Below are 26794 nucleotides of genomic sequence, written 5' to 3' on the forward strand. Positions count from 1 at the left end.
TCTTTTTGAAGACATATTTCTGCTGCATGTGAACCCCCTAATTTATTCCTTATCGGGCAATAAATATGGGGGGGTGGAGGGGTCGTGTTTTGATGTATAATATGGCTTTTTCTTGTTCTTCAGAAAGGAGGGATAATAAGGGGAACCTGGCCCTTTGAAACCTAGGTACAGCCCTGACCTGGTCTGAGTCCAGCTGTTCCACGAAGTGACCAACACTGATTTTCTTGTATCTTCTTGCAGCCCTTGATGAAGCCCAGCAGACGGTGCATCCAACCCCTTAACCCCACCCTAAACCCCTCCCTCCCTCCGCCCCTCCTCCCCTCTCTCCTCCTCTCCTCCACCCCTCCCTCCCTCACGCGGAGATGGGGAGAGGGAAGAAGTTTGCCGGCGGCACGGTCCACTCCACATTTACCGTGATTTCATTAGGGGAACAGCAACAAGAGCCCGCGGTGAAGCTTTTCCAGGGAGTGCTGAGGAATATCCCACAGCTCAGACACAGCTCTCACTGCCGACTCTCCCTCTGTTTTAATGAAAAACAATATCTGGAGTCATTATTGATGTCGCCGAAGTAGTGAGGGAAGCTCGGGTCAGTGGGACAGCGTCCGCGCGCTGTCGGAGACCGTGGTGTCCTCCTTTTAACGGCTCTGGTCCTGGAGAAGAAGAAGAAGAACGACGCGGAAGACGACGGGAGAAAAAGAGGAAGACAGAAGACAGTCCAAGTGAAAGTGACAGAGTCCGGTTCAGGATGAATAACAACAAAATCGAGAAAGAAAATGAGCCGAGCGAATTCACCAACCACGAAGAGGAGGTGAGTATCCACACCTACCTGCTGTCCCCGTCTGTCTGTCTGTCTGTCTGTCTGAAAGCTCGTTTCATGTTCATGTGTTCAACCATGACCCTCAGCAAGTCTCCTGCTGTGTCACTGTCACATTTATATACTTATTTAGTTGTCTTTTTGATAGTACTTTAACATTTTCGGTTGCCATAGCGCAGATAAGCTCGAAAAAGTTACATGCCCTAGCTGACCTACTGTGTGGAGACATTCAAATTTACAACAGGTTTTTTTTACCAGCTATTTTGATAGTCCATTAATCACTTTTAGTGTTTTTTTTTATATAATTAAAACAAGCTTTCAGATTTTTAAACCTCTTAAATGTCTTACATGCTCCATATAGCAAATACATATAAGTTGGACCCCTAATGTATAGCATATAATATTTTTAATTTATAATTTGTTTTGTCTACCATATAAACCTTATAAAAAAACTTTGTCTTTCAGACCCTCATTCTGTCACTATATTTGAATAATTACCAATTCACTCCCCAAAAATTCATATAATGAATATAATAATACTTCGATCACTAAAGAATGTTTTCCAACTTATTTAATAAATTATTCTAAAGCTTGTAAAAATTACATTTGTTTTGTTGCACTATTAGCCCGACTGCATTCAAATTAACCACAAGTTTTTCCTAATGGCACTTTGTCTTTCTTTCATTAACATGCCCATCGGTCACCAGTTTTACCTTCACTGTCCTGACATCTAGCCTATCTTATGATACAATGCAAATAGCAAATTGAGAAAGGGGACAATTACATTTTATTACTTTCTCTATTGTCCTGTTTTCTGTGTCGATTAAAAATCCAAGCATACATGCAAGACACAATTCATTTCTTGCGTTTTTTCATCCTTGCATTAGACTGTAATAGTTTCATATTTTGATTGTATCTCATGTGGTAAGGCTTCATCTTGTTTGAACTCTATAACACTTTATAATGATGCACCCATTGTGGAAGTCTGAGCTGGTACGAATGTTAAAAATCCAAATTTTGTAACCGGCCAATACTGATGATTTTTTGTGTCAGATTTCTTTGTGTCTTGGACACAAAGAAATCTTTCTAAATCTTTCTAAAAATAATTACTGGACTATTTTTGAACTCTGTCAACCCTTCACATAAATAAAGAATACTATATTTGATTTATGAAAATAACATTTTTATTATTTTATTTTTTTTATTTGATTTTAGTACTCGTGGCCCAGATAAACATTGCTGTTTGTGTCGGCGGTGTCTGATTGGCCGATAACAGTCAGTAATTTGACTATCAGCTAAGAAATCAGTGTATCCCTACCACGTCATGCTGTAAACCCAGACTAAAGACTTCTTAAATAGTTTACAACAGTATAAAGTGAGGATCAAGGAAGGACCTGACAAATGATAAATCACTTGCATGTTGTTGCTGAGAGAGTCTTAAACCAAGTCTACATTACTTACTAGACAACAGGCCTAAGTGTTGCCAGCTCTGGCTCACTGTACCATAAAGTCAGACTCCACACCACACTAAGATACAGTGGTGAAGGGAATTCTGAGCCCGGGCAAATTAGTTTTCACTGAAGCTGAGGGAGCAATTGAAGTTCAACAACTGCTGCTGCAACATGTTGGCAATAAGCCTTTTAAACCCAGATGCACTACATTACAGTCGAGCCTCTCTACGCATGTAACTCAATTACATCTTAACACTCTTATTGTTTGTCCCAAAAAAAAAAAGGTGAGGTAACCCACATTTAGTTTCTGGTGAAAATTCCATCATGATGTGTTAGATAAAGGCTCAGTTTCTTCCTCGTCTCCACTGTAAACATTACACAATCTTGAGCCATCATATCGCATTCGTGGAGGAAAAAGTTTGTAGTGGGACTCTTTGCATGCTGTGATTTTTGTCGCCATGGAAACATGTCTGTCCAAGCAAAGGGTTTGTTATTTTCAGAGCTCGGCACATCTGTGGCCAAGTGATGTAAGAAAGGTATACATATCCGGTATTTGCCTTGGCACAGTTTGATAAAGGCTCAGCTGATTATTGTTCATCATTTTGTAACCAAATAGCCAAACGTACACAGTCTGATGTAATACCATATTTGGCCCACTCCTGAGGTTACTATGGGTGCAAGCAGTCACTCTAACACCACACAGAAGAAGCACTGGCCTCTCTGAAATATAAATGTTCAAAAGTCCACTCATTCTATTCTCATTACATAATAATATATCACTTTATTCAGTGTATTGATGAACACTATCACAATCTATAAAAGATGATTAATAGGCTCGTCACATGTTTTGAGAGGGTGGTAAATCATATTAAATATCGGAGATGAAAAATCGCCCAAATCTCAAACAAATGTGCTTTTTTTTTAGATTAGAGAATGTTTTCTGTTGATCTGTTAGTCATCAAATTGTTTCGGCACCACAGGGCTCAACATAGTTTCTTTAGCTGCCTGATAATTATTTCTGTGGTTTCAGCCAAAGAGAATTATCAGATTATTTCCCATTTATCAGCTAATAGATCACTGGACAGCATCTAGCTCAAATGATTAATCAATTAGTTGGTCCACCGGAAATGTAGTTTTAAAAAGATGTTTTAAGTCATTTATTCTTCACTCAACATTTGGTGAATTCTGCTCCTCAAATGTGAGAATATTTGTGCTTTTTTACAAATATTTTTCTTATCACTGAACTGGGCATTCTCACTTTATGGATGAGTTGTCAGACAGAATACACAAACTAAAGGCATCGTTGTAAGCTTTGGGAAACAGTGACTCTTTGTCCAAACATTTCAAATACCAAGCTAGTAATTTATTTACTTGAACATAACAAGCACTGTAGTCCAAAAGTAGAATAACCTTTGGTTAATGTGTAGTTTTTATTTCTTGTAAAATTAATTCAATAGAAGATGATTTCATGTCCACCAGCAGCAGGACTCGACATTTGCATGATTTTGCGTGAAAGACAGACTTGGAAACAGAGAGAGTAATGAACGCGCCAATCTAATGGTCGTGGAAATGTTTGGAAGCCATCCACACTGGCAGGAACCTAAATTTACTCAGGTAAATTAACATGAGGTGAGACAGCACCGCTTTATCTTTCGGTATAATGGTTTGCGTTGTATGCAGAGGAGCAGAGACACACACGCACACTCACATTAACACTCTCATAGTCAAGCAGGCGTTTATAGGTGCAATCATACACACGCACTTCTGCAGACTAGTGTGGAAATTCACACAGAAAACACGAGACAAATATGATTTATGATTCGCTGCTAATTTCTGACTATGAGCGATGATTTCTGAGTATGACTTAATTTTTTTTTTCTTGATGATGTTATTATTCCGCCTCTGTTTGGTTTTCATGAACAGAAACAATGTAGTGTTATCTGCAGAATGGGCTCTGTCAAGCAATACTACCAAACCCGACAAAGGGAGCGCTTACAATTTACAGTGGCAACCGGGGGTGGGCGGGCCTAAGAGGTGTTAATCCCATCGAACAAGACCAGGTTTTTTGAGCAGTAGAATTCACTTCTGAAATGTTTTGTGGTGTTTTGTGTCAAACTCCAACCTGTTAACGACCATCTCACTTTACTAGCACAATATTGCTGTTGGGAGCAGGGAGGCTTTATCACTACCGTGTGACCTAATTTGACAGTGATTTGAATGTAAGAGACTTATATTTATTATTTATATTAAAAACGTCCTTCCTACAGCTTTAATATATGCAAATATTCACTGCTTTATCAGTGATGAAATGACTAATTGGACAGTGTTTGCATCTTAGGCTGTTAACAGTTTCACTGTGCTGGAATGTTCACAAAGTTCCCCTTGTTACCTCCAACAGCTCTGTGCTTAACAACAGTAAATGTAACCATAAAGGATGATCTTATGAGAGCCAAAGTTTAACAGCCTTGCTGGTATGACTCTCACATGCTGAACAACAGCAGTATTCCCCCCCCCAGTGAAGTATGTAACGCAATGGATCACTGATTCGCACCAGTAAAGCGCCGTAGCAAGCTCGACTTCTCATGCCTGCTTCACTGCTCAACCTCACACACGCCATCATCAGTGTACACCAAAGCTCGACGATGCTTAATGTTTATCTTCTGTGGTTCACTGCTCACCAAACATGGTCTTGTTGCAGGAGAGGTATGCAAGTTTCAGCCCGGGTAGCATCTAATCTCCTGAGCTAGTTTGATAAGCTTTATTATCGGGTGTTCTGGATGCTTTCACGTACTGTGGCACTCAGCGGCTACTGATGCAGTGGAGGTGACACTGTGCAGTTGACATTGTGGATGCCAAAGATATACTTTGACCAGCTGTGGATTCCAGGCCTTGTATGGAAAGAGAAGAACAAGAGAGTTTATTTGATTTAGTTACAAGTAGAGGAATTAGTACAAAGGCGACAAATTCCAGCCATGTTTGTGTAATCAAGAGGTTAACACATTATGACAGATTGCATGCATTGCGGGAACAAAGCTAGCAAACCTAAATCATATCACAATTTTATTTGCTTCTTTTAGCTCCAAAATATTTAGTTGATAAATCTGATTAGCTGATGGAAATTTTAATTTTTCATACTAAAAGTCTTTGTTTCCATCGACAACTCGGCTGTAAGCCAAATCATGTGAAATACATCATCATGGCTTAAGGCTAATTTTAGAGAACACACAATTAATCAAGAGCATCATTAGCAGATTAATCATTCGTTGCAGACCAAATTTGATTAAATCAATCTTAAGTCATTTGATTAATCCGTTAAGTCATTTATCATGTGATGATTTGTTTCTTCCAGATTTTCAGATGTAAGGATTTACTGAGGTTTTTATTTTTTTTATGCTACTGAATTGAATATACAGTATTTGAGTGGACTGAGGGTCAGACAAAACAAAGGCAGACAGAGAAGTAGTTTAATAGGCATGGGTAATAACTGATTTTATTGTTGTTATGCAGAGTTTGTTTTGGGGTCATGAACAGTCAAGGAATGATGGTGGAGGGTGAGGACATGCAACACAGGTTGTGAGTAAGAAGAATGCATCATGGCTAACCAAGTCACCGACTGAGCTTGACCTTATCCCTCTTAGCTGTCAGTTTACTTCAAGCTAACTTGTGTTTTTTTAAGTCGAGACCTGCACAGCCTTCCCCCAACACTGGAGTTCTACTGTCAAACTGCACCTGATTTTCGACAAGCTAGTAATTACAGCGATGCTTTTATTGTTTCCTCGTCTTAACTTGAAAACACTGTCCATAGTAACACACAGCAGGAGTTTGAAGCTTGTCAGACATCTGTTGATTCTAGTTCTTGGCTGATCATAAACGCGTAAGTGGATATTTACGAGCGCCCAAAGAGAAACAGAACACCACTTAAGCAGGGTTCAGCAAATGCGGCGTGTCTCCCTGGGGTGTATTTGGACTGCGCTTGGCCTGGTTTGGGGATCCATCCACCAGGTCCTCTTCAAATAACAGGTCATGTGGCCAGTGTGACCTTTTCCATTAAGAGACGTAGGTGGTGGTGGAGGGGCTCCACTGCTGGAGAGACACTCTAAAGCGGAGGGAGGCCACGGCAGTCTGTAGTGCGTTGGCGTTGGGCGTGCGTGTGTGTGTGTGTGTGGTCCGTTAGTGTGCACGTATCTATGAAAAGGGCATGCAGATAAATTAACGCTCTGTGACATGAAATGTTATCGAGGGGGTTTAGAAGGTAAAGTGGCTATGATGGGTCAGAAGGGGAAACATGCAAAGAATCTAACAGCTTGTTAAAGGTCGTCGACATGTTGATTTACTGTAGATTGGGGTATTCTTACATTCACAGCTTAAAAATCAGATAAACCCTGATATGGACGATGCAAAGCCCCTTTTTTAGGCTCTCGCCCCAACTACCCATCTGATAGGTTGGAGTTTATTTATAAAAGCGCCAGGGGAATTGTCATCTTATCTTGGCCATTTGTCAGCTGTGCGACAAGAGGTATTTGAAAAGACAACAACAAGGCTTAGCGTCAGAAGCGGCTGGCAAACATAGCCGGCTAAACTGATGTGAGAAGAAAAGAAAAAAAGACCGTCTTTAAGAATTGTACTAAAGATTTAAATAGATATTTCTCGGGCCATAAAAACAATCAAAAATGATCAGGAGTCAGGAAGGCGGCCCTTGCATTGTGCTGCTTTCCTTAAAAGGCCTCAGTTGTCAGTTGCTTTGTAATTAATGAGTGAGGGAAGTGTGAGCTTGCGCTGAGACAGTGTCGGCCATCTTGTCCTGCTTTGTCATACTGTGTTTATGTGCTTGTCTGGTCAATTTTACCTAACAATACTTACGCACACATTATCATTTCACACATATCTGGCTCTTTTTACACCTTTCTGTACACTTCAATTGCGCTCTACTCTTCTTCTTACACTCTGTAATTTCCAAATTTGTCTAATTTTATTTTCTCTAGCCTCCTTCAGCAGTAATCCTCTCCTCTCCTGCTCCCTCTTTCCACCTTAATCTCCTTTCCCCTCTGTTTCCCTCTCCTTTCCTTTCCTATGTCCTGCCCTTTATCTTGCTCTCCTGCCATTTCCTCCCCTTTTCTCTCCCCCATCCTGGTACTGTTTATAATTTGCGTCTCTTCTCCTTACTATTTCCTACCCCTCCCCACTTGTTCATCCTGCTCTGTGTCTCTCGCTTTCATTTTAGTCCAAGCAGACACTCTTCCTCATCCATTATTGGTTCATATGTTAAAAGTATGACCCCGAGATCTCTGAACACAACAGCCTTTTTTGGTCATGGGAAGAGTCATCAAGAAGCAGGCCAGGAAGAATAGCAACAAGCTGGAACGGACTCGAGATTAGTTTGAAAATGTGGGACCAAACTCAAAACTTAAGTTCGTAGATAGTCCTCATTGATAGGCCTCTCACGCAGTGCTGATTTAACAGTCTCACATGTTTGCGTAGGAGGCTTCAACTGAAACACTGCTCAATAACTTTGAATGGGGTAATGGCACATGTTGCTGATCTTCTTTGTAGTTTTATGGCTTCACGTTGTTTGTGTTCCATGCAGTAGAAGTTGAGCAAAGCGAGAGTGCACGCACCAGCCAATTAAATGACTGTATTACAGCACAGGTGCTAGCCAATCATATTATGTTCAAGTATTTATGCTCAAACTGTTCTCTGTCCAAACAAAACTCTTGGACAAGTCAGTTGAACGTTTTTGTTGAACCAAAGGCATCAAACTACACCACAACGCATAAGCAACAACAGAAACTCTTGCCACAAAATCGGCCATGGCAGACACTGCTCTGGTAACTTCTGAACCTCCAGCAGGAGGAGTCAAGCATCTTCAGATCATTTATTTATCAAAACAATGACACATACAGTATATAGATATACTGATAATAATGAAAATTTTTGTTGGCAAACTCAAATGTAAGGTCTTCAAGTGCTATCACTTACAAAGAAAAGAACAGTGAGGTTGAACACACTCCTTATGTTTTCTTGCCCGAAAGAAACAACATATCAGTTTTTTCCGTTGTAACTTTTGCCCACCCAACCTCAAAACCAAACCGTTTAAGGTGTGCACTTGGGGAAGCAGCAACAAAGAGCGCTGACATGGACTTGGCTGATTAGTTTGTGCTAATGAATGCTGTGGAATGTTAAGTCCATTCTTCCAGACTTATCAGATGATGGAAAGGAAGAAGAGAACAAACAGGCGTCACACATGTTGATGAACTCTGAATGGACAGCCAAGGAGTCCAACTGTTGTGTTGTTGATAGTCTGTGAATGGGCTGCTTGTCTTCCACATGTCGTCCTGATGATATTTTTAGGCTTTTTTTTGTGCTCAGAAACTGTTGATGAGAATGAGTGTCCATGTGTCATTAAGTCAATGATGACGGACAGGAGGAAGAATATTCACTGAGCAAGAGAAGGAAAAAGAGTGGGCACTTTTTTCCTTTTCCTAGGTCATTTGTTTTAAATGTCCTTTAAAGGTTAACCTGTTGGAACATTTACAGACCTTTACTGAGCTTTACTTGTAGCTCAAAAGCACTTGTGGGAGTAAGAGAGAGGGGGGGAAACGCACCCCTGCTGCCCCATTGTTACGTTTGGAGTGTGCTCAACCTCACAGTTAACCTCTGACCCACACAATAACCGGGGCCTAACCTGTGAACTCTGACCATAAATGTGAAACTTGACCCATTGACCCCTGGTAATTAACAGACAAACGGAGTCATCCATTTATGGTTGTTTGACACCTCTTGGGCCTGCAGTCTCTCACTCCTCACATTCTCTGACAAGGAAGATGAAGGAAGAAGGCAGAGGGCGATGCCAACACGGAGCAACGACAACTTGGATGGCAAAGGAGTGTCAGTTAAACTGTTGTTTAATAACATAGCACTTAACTGATGCAAGGAAACTCGGCTTGGCCAGAGCTCAGTCAGGCTTATGCATAGCCTTTGATTTTAGCTTGGTCATAGCGCACAGAGATCTATGTGTGTGCGTGTGTCAGTACTTAAAAGCAACTAATGTGTGTGTTGGTGTGTGGGCAACAAGAGATTTCTTTTGAGCTTTTTTTGATTTCATATGCAGGTACTTTGCCACATTGTTGCGTACTCTGACAAAACATTAAACCCTATTTCACTGCTTCAAGGTTAGATCTGTGGCCTGAAACATCTGGCCTAAAGGACCTGTATCTATTAACTTGGCTGTCAAACAATCCCACACACACAGGGAGAAAGAAACACGTAGTAATCGTCTCACATGGCCAAGGTCATGTCCCTCATTTCAGCCAGAGTGTATGGTCAAAAAATGAACTCGGAGAGACAAACAGGCCAGCAGACATGAGGCATTTCAGGCAATCGGTGTAACAAATTTATGACCCCAGATCGCAAACTGAATAGAAATGACACATGAATAAGTAGCGAGGTCATTTAATAAAATCAAGCTGCCTCATCATAATGGCTGACAAATTGCAGCTGGAGGAAATGTTAAATATTTTAATGCCTGCGTTGAATGGTGTTTCCAGTGTTCCAGCTTTCAGCTTATGACTCTGTTAATTCGAGCTTCATGGCATTTGAAAGTGAAACAGCTGTGTGGTGGAAGGTCGGCCTCCATGTTTCGGAACCAAAGTCAAATTTTGCATGTATAAAGTCACAAAGCAACTACAAACAACATTCCGTATATTATTTTGCAACACCAGATGTTTTAGCTCTATTATGATAATGACAAACAAAGAAACAGAAGCTGAAATAGGAAACCTTCAGATTTGTCAAACGTATTATGAAAACAAAGACCAGCTGTAAAATTTACATCAAATTGTCCATTGTTAACATCCAAATCAACTTGCCTAGTTCAACTTTAACCTCATCTACTTGTTGAGTAGAGGGTGCTACCCCACCTGAGCCTGTCAGTCATGACTGTTTTAATCTTTTATCCCTAGCAATATTGAGAGTCATTCTCTGGTTTATCTTTTTTTCCTATCATGAAGGTTTTTTTAATTTTCAGTTTTATATTTAAGAATGTGAATAATTTGGATTGAGAGCTGCTGGTCAGGTAAAGCAATGAATGGGAGTATAACATAAAGCTGATGATGAACACATATTCACGAAGTGTACTTTATAGATTATTGTTATTATTGTTGATGCTTTTGTTCCAAATGTTTATTGAGTTGGCACACTGTCTCACCAGCGCTCAACAATCGTGACTAAAATAAGATATAAGCTGTGATAAATCAGAATTATCTTTCATGATAACACCTTAACACATGAGCTACTGAGCTGTGTTGTGAGCACACACCCATCACCCCTTCTTTCTTTAAGCTTAGAGAGGCACCGGAGAACCTGCAAGGTGCAATAATATAGTATCAATGGGGTGATGACCTCATCCAGAGCTTGTGGAGTCAAGGACCTCTGATTAGAGGTGCATTGATCCCCTGGGACTTGCTGCAGAAGTGGCTTTAATAGGATCTGATGTCTTTTGGCCCCGGGGCTCCACACTCTGCTGTGCTCTACTCAGGCGTTGCCAGGGAACTGCACTGGTACGCCAGTTGTGAGGTACTCAGCTGGGTTCTGGTAGGTAGGAACGGCTGTTTTTGATAGGGGTCTGGGTGTATGTTGGTGTGTGAGTACGCCATAAATGGTCAATGATTCAAAGGCCTGTTGTCGGCCACTCAGCACTATGGAAATGCAGGTATGTGACTCAGGAGAAACTAATAAAGCAGTGTCTCTAAAACCTTATAAAGAGGTGATCTTTGCTTTTTGCAAATCGGCAGACATCTTCTCATGTCAGCCCATGGCCTGACCCTTACCTTATTTACTACCTCATGACATCTGGGTGTCTCACTTTACCTGGCGGCTGCATGCTCTCTTTTTACTCTTTTCAAGTCCGTCTCAAAGCATAAATAAAGCCTGATTCTGTGATTAAAAGCAGATGTCTGCAGGAGACAACTGTTGACACATTTGCCTGTGAGTCATCTCGTATCCAGCGAGTGTAGTCCGCTCCACACCGGACACACTGTGAAATGATCATATATCACAACAGCTGACGTCAGGAAGTCTCAGGAATGAGGTCCGACACAACTAAGAATGTTCCATTGTTCTGAGTGTGTGGAGGGCTCATTGGTGTGTTTGTGTTTGAATGAATGTGTGCAACGTATCCAGCTCATGAGTCAAGATAAGAACCTGGCAAGGGAAGGATAGATGACTAAGGTTTTCTTAACGTCTGTGCCAATGGCATGTTTATGTAGTGTTGGAGAAATTATGTCGAGGAACAACTTTGCGTAGACATGTTTTCTCATTGAAATATATCCATGTTATCGTTATAGTTTTATATGATAAGTGAGGCCCAGTACACTTGTTTTGTTTTGATTCAAAAGTTTGACATAATGTGACGCAACAATTAAATTTTATCATTCTACCACCACATTTAGTTTTATCAACATCAACAGCTGTCAGTGCATGGCCTCACTCGTGTCTGTTTGATACCCTCCTGTTGTGACTCTTTGTTCCAATGAAGCTCCATATAAGGAGGTGCTCAACAGACCTCAATCAGATCTGCCAGAGAGAGGCCAGTGATGGCTGCTGCAGGGTTCATCTCAGATAAGATAAGATAAGATAAAGAGTGAAGGTGAGAAAGTTGAGGACATGAGTTTTTTTTTCTTCCTTTTGGCTGGATGGTTTGGCACTAACCAGCTATTGCTCCCCCAGTTGCTAAGCTCCTTTGTTTGTGTGGTGCGCTGCCTTTGGCATCAGTGGTGCGGATCAGGTTACATGTGGGAATGAGGTGTAGTGTTAGATCAGCACTTCCTTTGTCCCCTGAGTTGTGAATCCTTTATCTAATGAATCTTTGGATCTACTCCGTGTAACTGCATACTGACACTTCTGTTCCAAATTCACCCTAAAATAGAATCAAATTATTGAATGAATAATTCAATTACTAAATCAAAACCACTTTCACAGTATTGATGTTTGTGTGCACAGGGTGGAGATGGTGGAAGTCAGCTTGATGCACACAGTCTATTGTTTGACTTGATATCTCCTGTGAGTTAAAGCAATTATTTTCCTGCACTAAGCCAACTTTAATTAGGGGTGATAATTTTAGGTAGGAGCTCTAATAAGTGTCTGTATAAAATAGAAACGTATCTAACCATATGATAAATCTGTCTATTACAATCATCAAGAGAAGATTTTCCCTTAAATTCTTTTGTAATGCTGAACAGGCTACATGTGAAAATCAAGCTGCTGTGTTAATTGGAGACACATGTTGTAGTTTACAGTTATAAATACCTGTGTTAACAACTCCTTTCCTGGATTGGCCCTTTATTAAGCACAGACGTCCACAATTACATGTAGCAAATAGAATTTCCACGTTTCATCACCTCCAACGTATGAGCAGACCTCCGCACCTCAGTGTGTATCACAGCGCTGCTACCAAACGCTGGCGTTAGTGCTACTCATGTGTGCTCATATGTTCGCCAGACGGTGTGCTAGTCATATCATTTAAGGAGTGACACTGCAAAACTGTGCCTTTTTACTGAAGACATGTCAGAAAAGCGATTTGCCACGATGTCTGGGAGTTACACAAAAGGATCGATAGCACTCTCACAAAGTGCATTAAGTATGAAGATGGAGCCTGGTTGAATTAGGTTAACATAAAATCAAAGTGCACACGCGCACACACACACACACACACACATAGCAGTAACTCCCTCGATCAGCTCATTGCCTTGGGCAGTGTGTTACATTTGCATTTTTGTACAGACAAACTGATTAAATATAACATGTTAATTAGTGAGCTTTATCTGTTTTTTTTTGTTTTTATAAAGACAGAGCCAGACTAGAGGGCTCTCCCTTTGTGTGCTTAACTAAACTAAGCTAAACCGCTGCAGGATTATTTTTCATACCGAACAGATCTCGAAACAGTATAAAGTCTTATCTTCACTCATTGCAAGAAAGTGAATAACACTTCACTGCTCTTAGCCACCAAGGCCAAACTATCTTAGACATCTGTCTACATTTTACAATAGAACAACTATTTCTTTGATGATTTGTATCAAACTGTTTAGACTCATTTCAACAAGATAAGTTTGAACATTATTTCCTGATTGATGAAAATGTCCATGTGAAAATGTTGGTCGTAGGTGGAGGTATTAGCACCTCTCCTGCTCTGTTTAGCCTCCTTTTGTTGCTCTTTTAAGTATGGCTGCAACTGTGTTATTAGTTGTTTGGTCCATAAAATGCCAGGAAATGTTGATAGATGTTCCCTAAAACCTGATGTTCTCAAATGTCTTGTTTTGTCCAGTAAAAACTCATCCATTTCTAATGAGTAATTTGTTATATTCTTTGTTGCCTGAACATTTAAGAGACTAAAAACATCATGCATTAATGAAAATCCACTTAAACCTTTTCATCGATTATCATTCAATTTAATAAATTAATTAATAATCGATTCGTCTGTGCAACCATAGGTTCCAAAGTACAAGATGTAAGACGCATTATCCGCCAATGTCATACCATTTTTTTTTTTTGCCATCTTTCAGAATTGATGCTGTGGCGACATTATGCAATTTAAAATTCTGGCTGTAGACTGTTTTAAAAATAGACCTTTCCTTCTGGGACACCTAAAAGTTACCTGCAGTAAACCCAGCACTATCACACTGCGTTCATTTGACTTTTCTGTCAACAAACACATTATAATGGAATAAACAATTCCTTACCCGAAAGTACATTTGAAGTAACTTCTCCCCCCTGTGGTTTTCTTCCCAACTCTCATTCTGTACCAACTACAACAGTAAGATATTCCTGTAGCTTTTCTTGGTTAAAATACATTATATTTCCCAGCAATGTCAGCTCAAGTTCCGAGTTGAGAAGTTCAAATGTAAAACAGAGGTAAGCACTAAGAGGGAGGATCGCCATAAAACAGAGTTGGCTGTAGATCACACGGGAGAGCATGTCGTGTAGAAATGTTGTTGTGGCATGTGAGGCGAGAAGTGTTTGCTGTGCTGAGGCGCTGAGGTGCATCCCTATAAGTGACTGAAAAGTCATATCTTTTACTGTCAAACCAAACCAGGGAGTCATTTAACTTGCGCTCAGTGTCCTCTTCTTCATAACCTCATCTTTTACTGTCAGCTATGCAAGGTGGCTATTTATAACTAGTGGAGGTTAATGAAAAATACATGATCTCTTTCTTGTCTTCCTCAGGTCCGAACGCTATTTGTCAGTGGACTACCACTGGATATTAAGCCGCGGGAGCTCTACCTCCTGTTCAGACCATTTAAGGTATGTTTGTATGTTTTTGAATGGATGGGCTGCAGCTATTCTTAGCAGCTTTCTTTCCAGCAGTCAATGGGACCTCCATTAATGGTGATGAAATAAACGGCAATGGAAACTCTCCTACAAGGTTCAAGTGTCTCTCCATGTTCCTAAGGCCCAGTTTCAATCACACCATGATCCATGGGAGGCTTACGTGTGTGTGTGTGTTTTTACTGCGCTACTGAAAACAAAGCTGTTTGCTTCAGCCTCAGAATCTTTACTTTGTCACAGCACTCGCGCCTCATGAGTTAAGCTCAGGTGAATAATGGAATAATGCACTTTAATGGGACAATACCCGCTGCTCAGTTAAAGTGAAAATATATAAATGTATATGTATATTTATATATATTAGATTGCTACGCATCTAATCTCATTCTTAGATAATTCTCATGGTATGCACTAGTGAGCATACTGTATATCATGACTGAGGAAAGCACTCAAGTCAATATGGTCTTCATTTGAGCTCCTTGACCCTATAAACAATTTGGCTTTGGTTTAGTTTTTACTAAATGCAAATGTTAGCGCTTAAAGTCCCTGAAATGTCATATTTTGTACATAAAATAATGGCCATGTCTTTGTTAACAGACATTTGTCTTTCTTTTTTTGTTTCAGGGCTATGAAGGTTCCTTGATAAAACTCACTTCTAAACAGGTACAGCTGCAAGACACACTGTTTCTATACAAAAACACTATCGGAGCGCCTCATCATGCTCATACTCTAACTCATCACCACCATGAATGATGTCATCTCTTCATTGTCCTGTCTCTCCCCGTCTTTCCTCACTATATCAGCTTGTTGACGATGACAGATTGATTAGCACTCTCTGTCAGGAAGAAATAAGGAAAAATGTATTCAGAGGAGGGAAGGTGGAAAAGGTGTCGCACCAGCTCGCCTTTGGAACTGCGCTTGTAGTCACAGTCAGTCAACTCCGGTGGGATGTGCATGGATGGGATATGGGAAAAGAATTTTGAGGTGTTGAAGCGAACGTTTTCACAAAAGAGGTTCTGATGGTGGAGTTTTGCCTCTGGGGGCTCGGGACTGAAAATGAGCACAGCTGGCAGGTGTCCACATCCAGATTAAAGCAATTTAGCTACATGTCACTGTACTTATTAACACATCACACTGTTTCCCATAAACACATGACATGCTCATTAGGAGGGTTTAGGGGCAATTGAGAGTGAATGTGCTGAGTGTGATACCTCTAAAATAAGAACAAAGGGAAGCTTTTTTTTCCACTAGTGAAAATTCCTGGTGTATGGTTTGGGATTTTACCAGTTTCATCTCATAGTTACAAATGTGCAATTAGCCACTATTTTCATGTGCCCTCTATCTAACATATAATATACTGTATACTATGATAATTCTATTTGTTCTATTTATTTAAATTTACAGAGTTATAGCAACAAACAATATACTTGGGGACAAAAACAAGAGAAATGTCAAAGCAAAGTAATTAATAAATATCACCAAATGTCAAATAGAATAAACACAAATGAGAAATAAAAGCTAATGAGGGCAAGTAAAATAAAAAGTTTAAAATGCAAGATGAAAAGATTAAAGGACAATATTGCACAAAGGCAAAGTCTGTAAAATGGGTTTTAGGAAGTGATTTAAAAAAAAAATTCCACTAAAGCAAGTCTTATTAACTTATCCCATTCCCAGCAGTTTTGCAACACTGCTGGATGCATTTTAGTTTGAAAACTCCTGGCCTGCTCGTTACTCTGGATGGACAAAAACTGAGATCAAGGATGACATGCTGCAGGTATCCAAATTCATTTCCTGACAGGCCCTTATCAGCCATGACACAACTGTCAACCGTGAATGAAAAGCGCTGTAAAGACTTAGTTTCAGTTTCACCTCGTTGTTGGTCTAATAAAAGAAATCCCTGCTCTAATTATGAATTGGCTCTAAATGACACCAGCTCTGTGCGGCGCCCCTGAACAGAAGTCACGCAGGTTAAATTTCCCTCTAAGGAGTTAAATTACAATATTGCTCTTCATCCTCATGTAATGCAGAACTTTTAAATTTAAACAAATGTCTCTTGGATTCAAATTATTGTTTAATGAGTTCCCAAAACGGCGATTAGACCTGTCAGCTCCACACAACTCTCAATATTCCTGCACTGCACACAGGAAGTGATTCATCTATGACCCACCAAAAGTTTCGAGAAACCTGGTTGTGTAACAGTTTGACGGGATAAAGGCAGCCGCTCCTGCACACTCCTGCTTTGCTGTTGTATAAGAAGCAAACACTCCCTCGGTCAGGTTTGATTGTGTTTCATTTATTTCAAAAAATGCCAAATTGTACACACTGTAGCTGTAATATGTCGATAAATATTAGACCAATCACTGCAGGTGTAGTTGGGAGTGAAGGCATCATTGACCTTCACATAACCTGCTGTTGCTAAACGTTGTGAAGTAGAATAATTGGTTTTGGCAGGATTTGCTCTGCTGGTTCTACCTGTTTAATAAATAAGTGAGACAATCAGTGACTTTTTCATGCACTTTAGCCTCTCACTCACTGGAGTCCACCTCTCCCCTTAGTTTCATAATTACCATCTTCTGCATGACAAACGTCAGCTGATGCTCCCACTCAGTTGGCTCTTGCACAAAGTGCTGGACAACATTCCTCTGGCTTTGTTTGAGTATCTCTCCTCGGAGCTAATGGCAGTGACAATGGCGGTGTAAATCAATCGATCTCCCTCTCCAGTTAGAGAACACACTGCCATCTCCTTATATAGCAAGAGCCAGATCTCAGGCCCTTTCTATTTATATTCCTGTTATTCTTCCTCCGCCTGACGTCTTCACTTAGTCCGACTTTCTTTTTTTTGTGTGTGGTGTGTGTTTCTTCTTTTTTTTCTTCCCCCTCCTCCTCCTCTTCACATTACTTGTTCAAAATTCCCATAACCCTAGACTGCTCTTCCAGATCACACAGCAGTGCAGCCTCATGGGAGCAACATGTTTAGAGATTTCATTCTCTCCTCATCATCCCCATCCTCGCACTCAAACCCCTGCAAAAAATGTCTAGTCTTTGTTCACATCTGCGGCATCTGTTAGAAATCTGACAACCAAACAGACATCCTTGTCTCTTTTTGCCACCTGAATACAAAGCAAGCAGCGCCGGAGTGGATGTGAACAAGAACACACTGCATGGTTTCTCAGAATGTATACCTCTCACCTCACTTTTCTTTTTTTCCCCTCACCTTTAACCTCTAAATTCAAATTCTCATGACCCCTCCCCTCCATTTTCTTCCTTTCTCTCTCTGTGTCTTCTCCTTTTTCAGCTTTCCCCCTCTCTGCCTCTCACATGCACTTTCGGGCTCTCACTTTGCCCGTATTTGGGCATAGGGGAGCTGAAGGATGAACTCTCCTTGTACAAAGTAAGCATCCAGCCTCCTTCTCTCTATCTCACCAAGGTTTTGTAAACACAGTAAGAAAGATGGAAAGAGAGAGAGAGAGAGGGGGAGAGGCAGAGGAGGAGGGGGTTTGGATATGAGGAGAAATGAAAAATGTATTTTAAAAAGAACATGTCTATGCCACTCTGACAGAAATGCAGACTCAGTTTTCTGCCTTTAACCGTGTTTCTCTCTCTTTTGTTCTCTCCTCTTGTCTCCCCAGCCAGTGGGCTTTGTCAGCTTTGACAGTCGATCAGAGGCAGAGGCTGCTAAGAATGCCTTGAACGTAAGTGTCATGCCCCCGCCGCGCTCTGCTCCAGCACCGGCACCAGCTCAGCGCTTGTATATCTTGTGATGACTTGGAAAAAGGATCGTCCTCCCTTCTGTGCAAATGCATACACAGTAATATTGGGGAAACCCAGAAAATTTGGCTTTATAGTCGCCAAAGTAAAAGCAAATAGAAGCATTTTATGGATACATATTCTGTATGTCTGAAGACTAAATGAAGCATTTTTCCTGAAGCTTTGCCATTGATCCTTCAAGGTCAGGAGGAAATTAGCTCGTCTTCAAGAACATATTGATCTAGGGTTTAATTTTAATCTCACTTGTTTCAGAATGAAGCTCGGTAGAAAGCCTCGATGAAGCAGGTTTAAGTATAAAACTGTGACTCGTCCTCGCATTGTTTATTCAGCTCGACTGAACAAAGCGCAGACGGATAGACTGTAATGAACACCAGCTTTTACACCACTTTATTTTCTATATATATACACACCACCTTTTCTACTTTGCATCTTAAGATCTTGTTGAAACGGAAAGAGGACAGTTTTATGATCCTCCTAAAAGAAAAAAAGTAGAAGAAGAAGCTGTGACACTGTGAGCAGAATCTGTCAACCCTCAGATGTGGAGATATCAAACGCGGAGTAGAGAGTTGAAAAAAGGACAAAAATTATCATCTTATTAGGAGACAACAATAGTCAGATTGTTTCCATAGAACCACTCGGTGGTGCTGAGAGTTGAACAGTGCTCTTGTTTTTCGGGGGAAAGCTACATCCCGGGGGTCATATGGAGATAAGCCAGAGTTTGCAAACATCTATCTACATGCTGAATTATGGAAACAAGAGAAACTCTCTGACGAGGGCCATTTGTTTCCTGGCTTTATTAGTTCTCTTAAACTTCCTGTAAACTATGGACAAATATGACTCCATTCTCGCTATAGCACCAGCACAACAATCGTAATCTTTACCAAGTCTAAAGGAGGTGTTAAGAAGCAAAAAAAACATTCACAGTGCACTCAGGCCTCATTATATTCATGCACCTTATTATACCCTCACAGCCTGGACTGGCAGAAGCTATGAGTGCACTGAGCCAAGCCAATCCTACTTAATTCCCTCTCCTTCATGAGAAGAGTCATCCCTCGCTTGTTTCGGCTCAGCTTTGCCGGAGCCTGCAGGGACGAGTGGAGAATCCCATCCCCACATCTTCTCACTCCTCTGCTGCAGAGAACTTCTCCTCCATTTGATCTGACCTTTGCGTTTGTTTTTCTGCTGGTTCGTATTTAGCTCTGAAATCAAACAAGGTTAATGAAGCAGTGTTTAGAATCGCTGCTGAAATTCTTCCGTGTATGTTGTTTTCAAGGAAAGCAAACAAGTAGCAGCTTTGTGTTTTTTTTTTCGTTTGGATGAAGAAGACCTTTGTTAAAGTCACATTTCTTGTTTTTCCTTCGGCGAAAAGTAATTGAGAAAAAAACCGAGTTGGACTTGTGCACATGTGGAGGTATTTTGATGTAGATCAGAGAGAGAAACAATCTGGAAGGCTTTTAACATCAGCGTCCGAAGAATTCATCAGAAATATTTGGCTCACCCTAAGCAGTGATGCTCATTTGTTGTCATGATATTACATTACATGGGTGTCTGCCCACGGTATAAATTACATCACGCACTGGCCAGGATTGTGTCATCAGGCTGTGATTTATCTATTTATTTTAGCCATAGGTGTCATCCATCATCACCTGAATAATACTGTAATCCACCGTGAGCCATTGACAGCGAGCTTTAGAGTCCAAGTAGCTGCCAAGACATTGGCAGGGAAATAATTGGGAAATTGTGAAAGATGAAAAATATACTGAGTGACTATTCCAGACGGGTGCTATCGGACATTTAAACACCACACAACAAGGCAGAGATTGCAAAATAACATGTGCTTGATAACTAACTCTAAATTAGTCTTCCTCATCACTACCTTAAAGCCTCAAACAGCAAATCTGTCAAAGATCTATCTTATTATCACAACGTCAGCGGACAATAAAATCACTAACTTGTTTCAGGTACGGTTGCTACAGCAAAGTATGACCGCCCTAATGTGTAACATCATTAGAGGCAAACCCGAATCTCAATAAACAAAAACGCCTCCAGAGGCGTGGACTTCCTGGAAATCAAGCACCATCTAAGAGCTCTGTAAACATCTTGTCTGCAGAGACAAGGGCAGATATGTTCTTAATGTTTGCAAGTTTAGTCCGTGTGAATAAGACAACAGAAAAATGCTGGAAAGTGATTATTAAGAGTTTCCACATTGATCCAGGACGAGGCCTCATGCAAAATTAGTGTGGTGTACTTCACATGCTCTTCATGGTTATTAACATGAAGCTGTACTTTCTTAAATAACCAGAGATATTCCACATTTCTGTGTTGAAATACGGAAGCCATCTTTTATAAGCAGACGTTCATTTAATGCCACTTTTACTCATCATTTGAATGTATTTTTGTGATTTAACATATTTTGTAATAGTTATTGCACTCATTTTGGTATCATTCACTTTATATGAATTACCATATTTATTCTAGATCTTTATTCTTTTACATCTTTAAAAGTTTAAGAGTTCATTCTCATGATTATTCATCGTTTTATGCCAGTATCCCCTTTATTGCATATTTTTACTGCATATATTGTGTTTTATTGTCATTGACTTTATATTTGTTTCAGCTTTCTCGTTTTCTTTTTTTCTTTTTATCTGAAATGTGCTATTTTAATAAAATTGTTATTATTTAAGCATCATTTTTAGAGTTGGAATGTAATCTTGTTTAAGACCTTAAATCTGTATGTGTGTCATTTTGTGGTGACTGCTTTAATGTAAGAGTGCATAATAAGCTGATTCATCTTTTCTGGTTAAACTCAGGGGGTCAGGTTTGATCCGGAAATCCCCCAGACCCTGCGGCTGGAGTTTGCCAAGGCCAACACCAAGATGGCCAAGAACAAGCTGGTCGGCACTCCCAACCCTCCTCCGTCTCAGCAGAGCCCTGGGCCACAGTTCATCAGCAGAGACCCATGTGAGTCCTCTGTCCCTGAGCTCGTCTCACTTTTCAGCTCATCTGTGCTGCTGCTGCTTCCTTTGGCCATTAGCTTTTCTTGTTTGAGGTAACTGGGCAGCTGCTTCCTTTTAGGATCTTGTGTTGTATATCATTAGAGGAGTACTAGCATGTCAGCTTGGCTTCTAATCTCTAGAAAAAGGAAGAATTGTTTTGTCTTTTAATGGTGTTTGTTCTGAAGTGAAACATGGTCATTCCGTGCGTTCATGTAAAGGACACATTTCTGTATAATCTCTTACCAGAGATGATCAGAGTTTGTGCACTTTATGATGGGTATAATGGGTTAAATAAACAGTATATGTTCACTCTTGCTTGAATCAGACATTGCTAATGCAGCTCTGTCCTTCTATCACATTAAGTCAAATGTTTTTCCAAGGGGTTAAGGATTCAGCAAGAATTAGTGATTGACAGTTGATGTCAGGCCAGCTGTGGTTGTGCATTCTTCCTGAATTACCAAACTGCTCTTATCTTGGATGTGTATGTGTGTTTTTGGTTGTAGTTAGTGCCAGAGAGAGGGTGTGTACTTGAGGCTCGAGTGGAAAATGGAAGGAAACGATTAATGAAACCATGACGTAATCACAGGGAGATGAAATTGCTGTCATTTCCTGATAAGAGATGTTTAAATCAGCCCTTTTTTTTCCGATCTTGCTTTGATAAACATTTACCAGGATACACAGAAAGCAAAGCTCCTCAAATTATACAGTTATCTGATGTTTCTCCAGTGAGTGGCCGTTCCAAGTCTTCACCCACTCTGTACCACTCTGCACTATCACCTATCTCTTCACTCATGCACTATGCTCTTTCCCCCCCACCGTCACGTTACACTCGACTCGGTGAGTAAATCATCGCATCTGAGGTGGTTTCCTCTCATTTTCTCCTGATATGAGACGTCTCTAGTGAGATCATGAGAATATGATTTACTGATTTCGTAGCTGCTGTTGCTATGCTTTTAAAGTTTGTGCACAGTGGTAAATGTAGCCATTTTAGCATCAAAACTCCCTGCACTAAATTACATTTTATAATGGAAAACCTGTTTCAAAAAGTTATTACTATTAAATATATAGTCCATTCAAGTACATTCTAGGAGTTGCTGGATTTTTATGTGTAAATGTTAGAAATTAAAATATTGATATTTTGCGCCATCAAATCACATTATATATCAAGATGGTGGTATACTGTCATCAGTATTTTTCCTCGTCCCTAATGCTTGTTGCTTCTGGATCTAGTGTGAAACACATACACACATGTTGATGCAATTTATAGCTTTTTGTAACACTAAATAAAATGGTAACACTTTACAGTGACAGTACATTAATACATTTGTAATGTGGATGTAATGTTTTTGTGATCCCATTTTATTTCTAATGCAAGTTCCAGCTTACAGTGGCAAAGTGTAGTAATAAGGAGAACATTTGACAGTAATAATACAATTATTTCCAAAGTAATATCCAGTTAATAGCCTGTTAATGGAAATTAACAGGCTAACAAAAAGTGTGATATCTTTTTATGACAATTGTTTTAAAATTGATAATTACTTTTCTATTAAGTTGAAATTCATCCTCAATTATGTCCCGCATACATTTTCCATTGTTATTACCAAGTGCTTACTATAGGCATAAGATGGTATTGCCAGAACACAGTTGTTAACATACATTTAGCATAGCCTTACTGTGCTCTAATTGAAAGTATTACCAATAAAAACACAGCATTTACATTGCTACATTCCAAAAGTGAAGAAATCTAGTGTGGCAGTGAACATTAGTGAGCTATGATGCAACTGTCAAACGATTAAGAGAAAAGAAATGAGAGGAAACTGCTTTAGATAATTGATACTCAACTGTAGTGCACCTCTTTGACCACCACCACAGCCTCCACCTCCACCTGTCCACCCAACCATCCACTGGCCACTCACCTCACTCCACTCCTCCTCTTCTTCTTTCCACAGATGAGCTCACAGTGCCTGCTCTATATCCCAGCAGCCCAGATGTGTGGGCATCATACCCACTCTACCCGGCGGAGCTGTCGCAGGCCCTCCAACCCGCTTTCACCTACCCTTCCTCACTCCATGCTCAGGTAACCTGCAGACCCACCCTTTCCTCCCTTACCATCACCACCACCACCACCACCACTACTACTGCCCCTTCACCTCCTCCTGAGCACACTTTACACACAGCTGCCAGCCCCGAGGTCATTGGTCTGCTCTATGGGTGTGTGCACCTTGAAGTACACCCCGAATCATCCTCTCTTTTTTTTTAAAGTTACAAAGAAGTTATTTGCTGCAAAGCACAGTTTTGGAAGTCAATAATAAATCCTGCAGGGCTTATCTTAGTACAAACTACTGAGTAGAATAACAAAAATGACACCATGGCTTCAGACTACCATTTCCAAAATAGTAGTCAAGAAATAAATGTGCTGTCTGACACAACATAATTTTGTTTATTGATGGTGAAATTGCTGATTGTATTAATATAAATATTTATTCAAGGTGTAGATACTGTTGCTAAGAATGCTGGGAAATTTACTGAATAGTTATTTCCCATTAATTAAACTAAACAAAATTGTACATCATATTCAAGGTTGGAATTGCCAGTTTGCAACAAATTATTTGAAGACTAACCATATAATCAATTTACTCTAAGTATTAATATAATTTTATGGCAATAAAGTTAAAGCACCTTCTTGAGTGGAAGATTACCAAAAAAACACAGCTTAGGGTTTAAATGAATCAATAAATGCTCATGACATGTCACTTTAATCAACTCAATTACTCTCTCACACACACACACAGTCACACACAGTCACGCACATTACCGAAAGCTTTGGTTCTTTTGAAAAGGTTTGCGTCATCATTTGATCATCACCTGCTTCATTAATTAAAACATTCCTTTTCCACCAAACTTGATCCAAATGATGGTCTTTTAAGCTGCCTAGCTCCAGTGTGAGTTCACATAATAATTCCATATTGATCCCATGAAATTCTTCTCATGAATGTTTGGTACTGGCTGACCCTGATTAGATCTCAGTATTAGATATTCAATTTCTTTTTTTTTTCTTCTTTTGCAATTGTTTGCATTGATTTCTCAGTAGTTTGAAGTATTTAAATGTTGTAGTTTCTCTGTTAGAGTGTATACAGAGTATATTTCCATGTTCTGTATATGGTTATTTAAGTATGGAGGCCCCTAGCAAACACAGTAAAGCTGAATCTTAGATGATATAAGAATTTTAAATGAGTGAATCTGCCTAGCTGTTTTTTTTCTACGTGCATTGGCTATGAACACACACATGCTGACACAAAGAAAATGTGGCCTTGTGATTTCAATAGTGATTGTGGTCAATGTTAACATCACTCATTCTCTTCTGACCTTGACTATATGCTGATAGAAGATATGAAATGTGCATATAAACAAGTAAAGCCCTCACACTAAAGTGATCACATCAAAGTGATGCTAAGATGAGCTCAGCTCTCTGGCTCATCCAACTGCTGGCATCATTTCCAGCGAGAGTACAGTCATTTTGGATGATTAGTAAAAGCTGTGAAGATGTGGAGCAAACAGCATGTCAACTTGTTAAAATTGCTAATATAAGGTAGAGCAGTGGTTCTAAAACTTTGTATACCTGAGAAAATATTGAGCGGTCAAAGTAACGCATTATCGCCAACGTTAAAATACAGGTGGTGTAAACAGGCCGAGCAAAGTCGGTTACAGACTTCACACAGGAGACAGATTTATTCCTGATAAGGTTAATAAGGCATTTGCTCATCATCCTCCTCTTCCTCACATATACGTCAAATACTGAGATAGTGAAATTAGATTAAGGTGACTCAAATTATTATTTTTTTTTTTTCATTTTCTACGCACTACGGTCAAAATTCCTCAGCTCCACTCTGATCACATACCGTGGTATATACAGTAGAACAGTATTTTCATCCAAGTACGTGTACCACAGTTTGAGAACCATTGAGGTAGACGAACAATGCAACAGTTGGACCAATTTCCTTTCTCCCCAATACCACTAGCTACTATTAGCTACATCTGGAAGCTGCTTATTTATTTATTTTAGCTTAGCCTAGCTTAGCTTAAAGAGAGTAAAATTTGATATGTAGTTTTTGTACAGAGTAAACCAAGGAACTAAAATGTGGTTATGATAAAATGTCAGAGATTTTGGTGATTGGTCAAAATTTGGACAGACCCAGACATGCTAAGCTAACTTGTTGATAGATAGCTTTGTATTTAACCTATTCTTGAATAGAGTGGCATTAACGTTCTCAGCCTGGACAGCAAAGTGAAGATGTAAAAATTAGGGATGGGACAATAAGTATATCACAAACTCGAGTATCTAGCGATATTAGCGACATTTATGAACTATGAAGCTGTTAACAATGCCTAATTCTCCAACTGTGGAACAAAAAGAAGAAATAAAGAGCCCAAACATGACTCATGATCTTTTGATTGTATCGGATGTTACATTTTTATCTGTCCAATATTAGATCCATCATTTTTACCGTTACTGACCAATTCCTATCATCTGGGCAGATATGTGTTTTTATTCAAATTACGGGATGAAAGACAGTCATATGCAGAGAAAAAACTGTTGGGAATATTTCACATCACATTAAAGTTTGTATGATAACATATACAGTATATTGTATGATGCCCTGTCAAACCTTGTATGGATGTGCACATGTGTTAATGCACGTGTTTTTGTTTGATTAGATTCGCTGGCTCCCACCTGCAGATGGAACTCCTCAGGGATGGAAGTCCAGGCAGTTCTGCTGAAGTATGTGTGAGTAACAACTTAAACACATGAACACACACACTAAGCTTCCTCCCCTGTGATGACATAGAAATGTATATTGCGGTGCGTTGTGAAAATACTTCAGTAAATGTTATGACACTTTGTTGAAACAGGCGCAGATGTATTCCTAAACATGTCGAGAATCTCGCATGAAGTTACTCCATGCACGTGGTGGTTGCGTCAAAGCAAGTGGCCTCTTTATGCCCTCAGATCTCACATGTAAAGGCTCCATTTTGCCAACAACCGAAAACAAATCATCTAATTAGTCACATTTCAGCTGCCAGTGAGTACATACTGTTCAATAACACAAAACAAGTTAGCCTGTGAGAAGTCAATGTGGACATGTTAAATCCAGCCAGTCAATTAAACTGCAGCAGCATCATAAGAGATAAAAGAGGCAATTTAAAGGGGGAGCTCCATTATTTTCCTCTCTCAGGTCACAGGGTACTGAGGCTCGACTTTTCCCATTGAAGTGATGCTTGATCACACATCAAAGGCAGCGAGTCAAACAGAATGTAAAACGAGTGCCAATGCCGATGTTTTAATGAAACAGAATGGTAGAGCTCAGCAAATATGAGGTGATATGATAAAATGAAGTGACTTATAGTACTGCTATTAAATAGCACCTATCAGAGTAGCTTTACTCAAGTAC

The 26794-nt window shown here is 39.9% G+C and overlaps 1 protein-coding gene across 3 annotated transcripts in view; it reads left to right on the forward strand.

The window, feature by feature from the left end:
* The first annotated feature begins 363 nt into the window (after positions 1-363).
* LOC131456555 (RNA-binding protein with multiple splicing-like) overlaps positions 364-26794 on the forward strand; it is a 36144-nt gene continuing 9713 nt past the window's right edge. For 2 of the 3 annotated variants that reach the window (XM_058624980.1, XM_058624982.1), the window contains exons 1-7: positions 365-808; positions 14482-14559; positions 15205-15243; positions 18210-18272; positions 21159-21309; positions 23294-23421; positions 26061-26130. In XM_058624980.1, the coding sequence (XP_058480963.1) occupies positions 746-808; positions 14482-14559; positions 15205-15243; positions 18210-18272; positions 21159-21309; positions 23294-23421; positions 26061-26123 (585 nt within the window). In that variant the 5' untranslated portion in view covers positions 365-745 and the 3' untranslated portion in view covers positions 26124-26130. Of the gene's footprint in view, positions 809-14481; positions 14560-15204; positions 15244-18209; positions 18273-21158; positions 21310-23293; positions 23422-26060; positions 26131-26794 lie in introns of all 3 variants that reach the window. The other variant, XM_058624981.1, reaches the window with a different exon arrangement.

Source organism: Solea solea, chromosome 3 (genome assembly GCF_958295425.1).
Source record: "Solea solea chromosome 3, fSolSol10.1, whole genome shotgun sequence".
Classification (NCBI taxonomy): Eukaryota; Metazoa; Chordata; class Actinopteri; order Pleuronectiformes; family Soleidae; genus Solea; species Solea solea.